This window comes from Mytilus edulis, chromosome 5 (assembly GCF_963676685.1).
Source record: "Mytilus edulis chromosome 5, xbMytEdul2.2, whole genome shotgun sequence".
Lineage (NCBI taxonomy): Eukaryota > Metazoa > Mollusca > Bivalvia > Mytilida > Mytilidae > Mytilus > Mytilus edulis.
In genome coordinates this window covers 72,113,803-72,124,870 of record NC_092348.1, presented here as the reverse complement: position 1 = coordinate 72,124,870, position 11,068 = coordinate 72,113,803, and the positions used below count along the sequence as shown (strand labels likewise).

The 11,068-nt window shown below is 31.6% G+C and overlaps 1 protein-coding gene across 1 annotated transcript; it reads left to right on the top strand.

Annotated features, from left to right (window-relative positions):
- The first annotated feature begins 3,929 nt into the window (after positions 1-3,929).
- LOC139525229 (uncharacterized) lies at positions 3,930-6,930 on the top strand. Its single transcript, XM_071320422.1, has 3 exons — positions 3,930-5,503; positions 5,541-6,247; positions 6,763-6,930. Exons 1-3 carry the CDS (start codon positions 3,949-3,951, stop codon positions 6,928-6,930), a joined length of 2,430 nt encoding a protein of 809 aa, XP_071176523.1. The 5' UTR covers positions 3,930-3,948.
- Positions 6,931-11,068: the final 4,138 nt, after the last annotated feature.

Here is an 11,068-nt window from a genome sequence, read left to right as displayed (position 1 = left end):
CGTATCATAAGCTGTACCGTAAATGCATTGTCAGCGATTACAATTCATTCGTATATTTTCTCTTTCATTTTTCTATGTTTTCATATATTGGTGGCGGAGCGTTCCAAATAGTTTAAATACTGTATCACTTACTTGTCAACACTGTGTGTAAGTTCGAGTCCGGCACGTGACAGATGCGTTTGACTCCAATCTTAATTGGCTAGTATTGATTATTTCCCACTGAAGGTCATTGGTTCTTTCAAAGAACTCCAGTTTCCTCGAACAATAAAATATCCAACAGTGCTGCAAGTGGGTTGTCACACTAAGGAATAAATCTATCAAATTCGTCAAAATCTTTGGCATGCAAGACATTTATATGTTTAAAGCATATCGTCTTTCTTGCTACAGTATAATCACTAACATCGCTATCGTTCATTTTTCCTTTGATTTTTTTTTGTGATAATTTTTCATATCATGCTACTCGCTTGAGATGAAAAATTATCACTACAAACAAAGAAGGCACGTGGCGTTGCTAACGAAATTGACATGAAATAAAGAACGTCGTCATAGGTAAAATATCGATAAACAGATTATCATTGGTTATCTCCAAAAGATTGCTTTTCTCGCGTTCGCCGTCCCGGCTCCAGCGAGAAAATCAATCTCGTTGAGATGATCATCGATAATATATAATTATATATAGTATTTTTGAAATTGCCTACCGTATTAAAGAAAAAATGCGACAGATAATTAGGTTAACAAACACCAATGAGCCCCTCTTGCCCCAGCATCTCCTAATATCATAAAAGAAGCACCATACGAAAAGCTAAGAAATGTATATGATATATATATATATACAACTCGTCTAAACATCAACCTAACAATTTTAGATCTGTAAATTTGCTTTCGCAATTTTTTTGTTCTTCCCTCGCCGGGATTCGAACCCATGCTAATGAGATATAGTGACACCAAATCGCCTGCACTGTAGCCGTCCCGGTAGACCACACGACCACCTGGGCTTCACAAAAATAAAGGTTTCGTTGGTCGTGTGTTACCTTTCCTCGTCAGTTTTAATCTAGCGTCGTACTACATTATATGATATATAAGGCATGGGATGTCATTGTTACAAATCAGCTCAATTATCTATAGTAAAGGATCCTACAAATTAATGCAAGATACAGTCACAGAAAATATATATACAAGTCTAAATTAAAAACTACGTTCAAACCTATGATTGCATGGGATAAAAACCGCAATTTTTATACGTGTGCATGTAAAACAAATTTCGGTATAGAAGGATCTAAATACAGCACAAACAACATTTTCAAAAAGACCAAAAAATTGAAAAAGTATATTTAAACAAAACGCATACATATGTATATTGTGTGGTATAAGTCAATATTTGCATGAATTATCATTTAAAAGGTTTAAGAGTAAAAGTCTTTACTACTCGTTTATAAGCAGTGTAAACACCCATGGTGGCTAATTAGACGAATTTTAATGTGAATTCTGTTTTACAGTACTTACGAAATGTATATCTCTATAATACAAAAACAATAATGCACGAGTTTCAGAAATTGATGGATAATGTAAGTAAAAAAAGTCAAATTAATATCTACATTGCTTTAAAACCGATCAGTAGATGATCAAGTTGTAGTTTGAATTTTAGGCCACAGTGAAATTTTAATAATCAATATTTACTATTAAAACAATTTACAAGTATGTGCAAGATATGTTTTCAAAATTATATAAACAGTATTATCTAGTGCTTCGCCAAAAACTTTCTATGATAGAAATAAATCATTGAACAAAATGAAGTAAAAAGTAAAATCACAAAAACATTTAACTCCGAGGAAAATTCAAAACGAAAAGTCCCTTATCTAAAGGCAAACCAGAAGTCAATATAACATGTTCGAAACTGTTTTAACTGAAAGGCATGAAACATTCAAATTTTAAAAATCATGCTCATTACAATGAAAGGCATGAAACATTCAAATTTTTAAAATCATGCTCATTACAATGAAAGGCATGAAACATTCAAATTTTTAAAATCATGCTCATTACAATGAAAGGCATGAAACATTCAAATTTTTAAAATCATGCTCATTACAATGAAAGGCATGAAACATTCAAATTTTAAAAATCATGCTCATAACAATGAAAGGCATGAAACATTCAAATTTTAAAAATCATGCTCATTACAATAAAAAATTGCTCACATTTGTTGTAAGTGATAATTTTACATCAATTTTTATTGTGTCCAATCAAAAAACTAAAGTTGCTACAATAAAGTATATCAGGCTCTTTTAGACATTTTGCAAGCACACATTTATGACTTTACCTGTTATCTAATATTTTTAAGACTGAAATCAATAAAATATTTATGAATCCTTTTCTTTTTTTATAGTAAACATATAGCATTTGGTTATTATCGTGTGAGTTTCATGTTTTACTGGGTTTATTAGTGTTCTGTTTATTTACAAGTAAATGTGTATACATTTATAAAGGAATTCTAAAATTTCACTTGAAATGCAGTTTTAAACAATGTTTTGCTAATTGTTGAAGACCGTACAGTGACCTATAGTAGCTAATTTGTGTGTCATTTTGGTCTCTTGTGGAGAGTTGTCTTATTGGCAATCATACCAAATCTTCTTTTTTATATAAGCAATTTGTCTAGCAAAGAAATACATACATCGCTTTGGTTGATTTAGATGTAAACATAAATGTATGTTTTACCAAAAAAACACTCTGAGTCTCATTTTCCAACATGCAGAAATAAGAGAAGGGACAAATTGTCATTAATATTTTATATAACGACCACTAAATTAACGTCTAATGAACTTATGTGATTTAAATAAGACTTACAGGTAAGAACATAGTTATTTGAGTAGACATTGTCAAATAAAAACAGGTAATAATTGAAAAAGTCTTATATTGGACACTTTTATTATCCATATGGTGCTTTCTTTGTATACATTACTACCAGACAAACTTGACCTTGAATTCAGTAATATATTGTTTCGACAAAAGTGTTATGTGTTGTTCCTTGCTAGGAGTATGCGAAGATGAAGTAAAGCAAAAGTCAATATAAAGAGTTTCGTGCTGTTGTATGTATTAGACCACTTATTCTGGTACTGTCAGAAAGAACATACATAAAGAAAGTAGTACCCATTTGAAATCAAATTGTTCCTACGCATACATGCAGCTGTAACTTTGTCAATAAGAAAATCATTCGGGTAATGCTAGTATTAAATGAAAGCTTAAATTGCATTATTAAAAACTGAATAAATGAACGATGTATAGTATATAAAAAAGAAGATGTGGTATGATGCCAATGAGACAACTATCCACAATAGACCAAAATGACACAAACATCAACAACTATAGGTACACAAAAATTACAAATATACCAAAAAAAGTTTTGCCACCTTTGTTACTGACAGTAATCTCATACATATACACATGATGACTCGTTCAATTATTCAAATTACACCACATGTTCCCAAAATTGCATTACATTGGTATTCAATATGTTTAGAATGTTCTCAGTTTTTGAAAATTATCGACGAGTTTTAAAATGTTTACAATCAAAAATATAAATGTTGTCTTGTGTACTTGAATTGAAGATGCTTTTATTTTAGATTGTATTTATAGTAAAAATATAGCTTTTGGTCAGATAACCTATATTGTATAACACAAAAATTACAAATATACCAAAAACAGTTTTGCCACCTTTGTTACTGACAGTAATCTCATACATATACACATGATGACTCGTTCAATTATTCAAACTACACCACATGTTCCCATAATTGCATTACATTGGTATTCAATATGTTTAGAATGTTCTCAGTTTTTGAAAATTATCGACATGAGTTTTAAAATGTTTACAATAAAAAATATATATGTTGTCTTGTGTACTTGAATTGAAGATGCTTTTATTTTAGATTGTAGAAGAGCTGATCTCTAATAATGGAAAAGAAATCAATCTGGTTCTGTTACCTGTTCTTAAGTGCCAGTTTCTATCAAATATATACATTCAACATTTCCAAAATTCTAGATATGTATGTCTCGGCATGTGGAAAACAATTATGCGATCAAAGTAAAATAAGCCATGGATATCAACTTCTATATAATACTTCAGTTAATTTAGGGGTTTGTCCTTCATGTAAATGTGACTTAGACTGTGTAACAAGAGGCGACTGTTGTCCAGATTTATTTCTCTCTCTACATCTTTCATGTACTGAGACAAAGCTCCTACATAAAAAATATAATAAACCAGACGCTCCATTATTTATTATGGTAGGCAAGTGCAATAGTACAGAATCTGACAGGACACGACAGTGCGAGTCGACATTTTCACCTAGGGAACATTTGCAAAATGGACCTGTGACATCAAGGAAAACTGGATTGACATATAGAAATAAACATTGTTCTAAATGTTTAAATGAAAGCATTACAGACCTAATTCCATGGAGATTGGAAATAGACTGCTCAAATTTTGCCGATTTTAACTTTGTTTCATCCTACTCGGAAATAATAAGTCTTGCAACAGAGCAAGAGTGTAATATTTTCTATATTGCCAGTGATAACATAAGACAACCAAGAAATTGTTCTACTGTTAACGATCGCGAAGCTCCGGGTTTTGTGAACAAATGTAACATAACGGGAACATGGCGAAACTATGATTCAAGTCTAGAGTACGCTTGTCATCACTACGACAACCGGTATAAATTTTTCAGGAATATATTTTGTTTTATGTGCAATCCACCAGAACCAACAGCTTTAATATCTGAGTGTAATGTTACAGGATACTGGGATAGCTATCGCGTTGGTTTACTTGAGGCATGTCTTCGAACACCCAAGAGTGGTATAACAACACCATTCAAAAATTATTACTGTTACCTGTGCAACCGTAACAGTACCATTGGAAGTTCTAATTATTTGGATGCTAAGATGAACATAAGCGAGATGATGAGCCCAATCATTAATGATCGATATTTCAAACTTGAGTTCCATATCGAGGCTCTTGATATAAGATTCATCAAAGAAAAAATAATCAACGATATACATATCCAAGATGAGTTTGAAGAGGAAAAGAGTAGAAAATTTACCATGAATACCAAAACTGAAGAGCAATCAGAAAAAAATATTAAATTGTATAACACGCTTAATTTAACAAAAATACACCGAAAGTATTATGCTATGATGGGAACTGGTTATTTATGTGACAGCCAATCAACGCAAAAAAGTATGAATGCTTGTGATTGTGACGATAATTGCTATTTTAAATCAAAACCTTGTTGTATTGACAAAATGTTTGAACGGTCAACAGCATGTACTGATATTGAATTGTCGTCAACAGGTGACAGATTTCTTGTATATAACAAATGCAAAAATACTTCAAACATTGAAATTAACAGATTATGCCTAAGCAGTTTTGAAAGAAGTTTATATTCTAGTTTGCCGATTGGAGTAAGCATGAGAAATTTGTCAGTGCATTACAATAAAATTGAGAAAGGAAATGGTGAATATGTCAAAGCGACAACCACCCGACCATAGAGCAAACAACAGCCGAAGGCAACCAAAGAACGTTTTCTGTATGCTATGCAATGAAGATATTTCACCTTATGAACTTCAGAAATCAATTATGTATTGGAGCGTTGCAGTATTTTGCGATGAATATATTTCTCCAACCTACCATGTGTCATTTCAAGACTACATAACCCATGCTATTCGCAGAAAATGTCGCTACAGCATGAAACCCAAAAAACAAGGAACGAAATGTTCAACATATTTAAGTTATGATAAATGTAATATTACAGGCTATTGGATAAATAATGACCCAGATATCAGATTTGCGTGCGCTGTTTTAAATTTGCCTCGCATCTGGTTCAATGGGGAAAATCCGTTCTGCCGAATGTGTAATCCTTCAAATCGCAACAACGTGATACATACAACCTGTAATGAAACACAGTTACACAATGTGTATACACCAAATGACATAGAAAAATGTCGTGAACTACCGTCAATACAGGCTCTTGCCCCATATAAAAATTATTTTTGCCATGTCTGCATCACAGGAACTGGTAAAACATTCAAATGGCTTCAAAGTCCGCCAGTTACACCACCAATCACGGAACCTACAGGCATAAAAGGGCCACTTCCGAAATCATTTCGGGAAATATTTGCTCTTGAGGTATTTGATGACTTACAAGACAACAAAATGGAGAAAATATGTAACAAAACACAGATATTTGACGAGCTTAAGGTAAATAATATACTAGTAACCAATTTCCTCAAAATCATCTCACTTGTTTAGATTAGTAAATAAATGCAATGAACTAAAGTCTGTTTTACGAAAATATCTGCATGTAAAAAAATAAGATCATCAAATAGATCTAATAAGTGGTTTAAGTATGATAGACAAAACCAGTGCCCCTTTTATTTTCCGACTGACAAGTAAATATTCGGTTTTGTTTCATTGGATAATTTTCCAAACATTATTACACATGGACAAATGAATTAATCAACTTATCTGAGGTCATCTCCAACGCGAATTTTCCGGTTGTCAATTTAAGATAATGACTATGATGAAAACCACAATGAATGTCAATTAAACAAAACAATTCTACAATATGACAGGTTAAACACACACAACAAACACAATCCCACATCTTCTGAGTACTCATTAAAACATATGAATTGTATTTACGGTACACTTAATGTTCATAATAATATTTGTTATGTATCGCATGTATCATGATTTAACTGGGTTTTTTTCAGAACGAGTGCCGCGATATCCATTGCTATCCTGGAAGATTTTTGACAAACAATGGATGTGTTCCTTTACTACCGTTTACAAGTAATCTTGGCTATATATTGTTATTGACATTGAGAGGTAAAGCTACGAGTACGATTAACAAAACAACACATTTAGTCATTGTGACTTAATCAATTTATTAATTCAATTCTTATATGCATTGTCCTTCGAAATACAACTAGTGTATGTATCTGACAAGGACTGCTTAATCATTATGAAATTTGACACTTTCAAAGAGCTCTCTAATATATATATAAATATGTATATTTTTTTGGTCAATGTATTGAACGCAAATATTCAGCTATATCTATGTAATCTATGTATATATATATTTATCATAAAAAAATTATATTTAGTACAAAATACAGCTATTTTGTTTTCTAATAAAGGTTCGTTTTTTCAGTCTGTATCACCTACCCTGTATCGCATACCCCGTATCGCATACCCCGTATCGCATGGTAAAACCCGTATCGCATACCTTTTTTTTAATTTTTTTTTTTTACATGAAGTCAGTTTTTTTGTTTTTTTTTGCTTAAGAAAAAATTTCCTCAAAATAGGTCAATTTTTTGAATGACGTCATTGTTTGGTATGTAACGTCACGAACATCAAGTTTTCAAATTGTATGTGACGTCACGAACATCAAGTTTTCATATTTTTTGGCACACTAACAGGTGGAAAGCAGGTCACGGTTTGACCCCAAGTTTATCAGCAACAATAGAGTCACGTGACCGTGAAAATTCAGTAAAAAAACGGACGAGACAAACCTCATTTTAACTCACTAAATACTATTGTCGTAATAAAAACTTATTGACCTAACTAATCTTGAGTATCCATAGTTTATTCTTGTCAAAGCTCACACATCAAATCAAAGTCCTTTATTCTTTATTTTATCTGCAAACTTGGAGTTTGGGTGAAAATTGTCAAGTCTCCTGATCGAAAAATCCAAATATTTACGAGGAAACTAAAAATGATGGGCTGAATTTAAATTTAATAAAGCATCTCATTAAGACAAACACTCGATATGAATATCTCGGCAATAGAATGTTGGATACGCAAACGTCAAATTGATTTCAAAACGAAGCGGTGGTTTTTATGCCGATTTGTGCAAGTGGTTATCTCCCCTTAATATCACCAGTCAAAAATAAAAACCCAGCAAAATGCATAAAAATTAAAAAGGAGTTTACTTTACAAAAATTAGAAAGAAAATAAACGAAACTCGATTTATAACTATGTTATGATAATATAAAGAAGAGATGCCGCCCTATTTTTCAGAGAAGGACTAAATGGAAAAAATTAAACGACAAAATATTACCGTAGTAAAAAAAAAAAAATTCAGAAATGTGGATAATGACACCTACATGTAAAATTAAAAACCTAGCTATATTGAAAGAAATTAGACCTGGCGGATGAAATATACTACATGTAATTTTTTATATGTGGGATCATTCCTAGCAGAATTTTTTTAAACACTTCTGATTATATTTAATGCAATAAAACATAGTTTATACAATTTCAATAATCTTTCTGAAAATTGATATATAAATGATTAAATAAATAGTACTGATCATATATATTTTATATTCTATAAAGGCGTGACCAAGAGTCACAACAAATTTCTTCAAATTAAGAGAGCCTTTAAACTCAAGCCTATATATGTTTCTTAGTTGAACAGTATAAACATACAAAAAAGGGATTTATAATATTTATACTAAAAATATATATGCTTTAAATTATAAGTGAAAGTGACACAGTTTTGAATTTCAGAATCATTATTATTGTAAAATTAAACTATTAGATTAGCTTGCATAGTAGCCCTTTGTCTTATTTCTCAGGGTATTTTATAGATTATGAAAGTAAACTTTTTGGAAAAAATTGGGCTTCTTCTCTTGAACAGGTTGCTGTATCAGCTGCTTTAATTACATATTTACAAACAAAGTATATATTGTATATATACTTTACCTGAATACTAGTAATAGGAAATAAAATGAAACTGGTGGGACAAATTTTGTGCATTTTACTTCAATAATGATCAATCATGCTTAAATTTGACAAGAATTTGCCATTTGAATAAATTCAATTTTGTAAGAACACATCTTAGTCTATGAATTAACTTCTTGTTTTGCTGACTTGGCTTGATAAGCTAGTTTTTGCTCATATTACTATAAAATTGAGAATGGAAATATAGCTTACTAAGTAAAGAGATAATAATATAAACAAGATTTTATTAACTGACCTTCATTTCCTTTTTTCATATTATGTTTTTTCCTACAGAATTTTCTTTGCAATGCATTTTCTAATGCTATTTTTGTGCTTTTGTCCATCCATACAGTAGGCTATCAATAATTTGTCAGATCTGTCAGAATTTTCCAAGACGTTTAGCTTTAAACACAATAAAGAAGATCTTTGTTTGTTGTTTCACTTTAATTTCCAATGTGTAAATTTTTACTATGCACATGACCCTGACACATATTTTGTTATATATAAACGTTTCATGACGTATGTTGAAAAAAGAAAACAATGTCACCGTCAATTTGTGTAGGGGATCAAAAGGTGTTTTAGTTACTTTAAAATACAAGTATCGTATGGAATTGTGAAAATCCACAACTTTTAATCAAAATTTCATTCATGTTTTTAATAAAATCAGTATGTTAGAGCACTTTGAAACGGGTACAATGAAAAGAAGCTAAACTCCACTGTTTTGAAGTAGAAACGTAGTTAAAACCAGATACAAATTGACATGGCTGGTGGTCACTAAAATTGATGTATAAAAGTAAAAAATGATGGCTTCAAAACAGTATATGAATTTGAAATAGGTTTCCCGGTTTCTTTTAAGATTATAACCGTTCTTTTCTGTATTTGGATACGCAAACGTCAAATTAGGAAAAATCGATTTTTTTGGCGAACAAAAAAGATGGCTATTTTATTTTAGAACGGACAGGATAAAGGAATAGCATTAACAAGCTACTTTTTGTAATGTTTGTATGTCGTAAAGAAATTATATTGGTCACAAAACCTACAAATTTTAAAATTTAATTATAATAAAAGCATGACAAGTTGCAAAAAAAACTTTAAACGTCAATCTTTTAGCCGATTGATTTGGCGGACTTTTTGACGTTACGGACGACTGTAGCGCCACCTAATTAATTCCCCCTGCTATTGTTGCTGATAGAGCTTGACGACAACGGCCGTATCGAAGGACTTGCTTTCCAACTGTAAATGCAACTACATGTATAAAAAAATACAACAATAAACAAAATATTTTTATAACAACAACACGCAAATTGTAAGGTAGCCCAGGTGCTTCGTATAAATAATTGAGCAGTTATTTTATGGCTTTGAAACAAGACAAAAGCAGAACTGAAGGTAACTTAGTGCTATGGATCAGAAAGCAGTTCATATAATATAATACCCTTCTGTTGAAATATATATGATAAAGCGTATAATACATGGCAAAATCCGTATCACATGCCGTATCACCCTCGACCAATATCATCCCTCGGGCCTAAAGGCCCTTGGGCTGATATTGATGTCTCGGGATGATACGAAATATGATACGGATTTTGCCATGTATTATTCTCTATGTATAGGTACTAATAAATTCATTGCTTTTAAATATATAACAAATATTAATGCAGAGTGTATCTTTAACAGACTAATTATAAAAATGTCCGGTTTTAATAAATGTGTGTTGCAATTAAGAATTTGAGGTCAATGTACCGGAGAAAACAATTAGACACCAGTAAATAACAACTCTTGTTTAATTCCTAAATAAAAAGACCAATGTGACGAATTCTTAGGTATTATCAAATATCATGACATATATTTCAAAATAGACGAAACATACAAAAGTGCACATATTGAAATAGATTATTCTCCCGCATATGACAATATATTAGTCGTATGACAATACGATACAAAGAAAATCAAAAACATGAAAGGGGGTCTCATTGGGGGGTTCCAATCCCGGATCCCGCTTACTGTTTTGTCAGATTCCCGTATCCCGCTTACACTATGTACGTAACCAATTCTCATTTTTTTGTCATTTCCCGGGTCCCGCTAGACGGCCTCATTTCCCGTTTTCACGACACAATAATTTGACTTTCACGTGTCACGCTTACAAAAAATCGGCAATCCCGCGTCACGCTTAGACCCCAATGAGACCCACATGAAAGGCTACTTAATAATACGCTTTCTGAAAGTGTGACAATATTTGCCAGTGTAATATAATACAAAGTTGCAAAATATAATGGAATGTTTTTTTGAAAACAA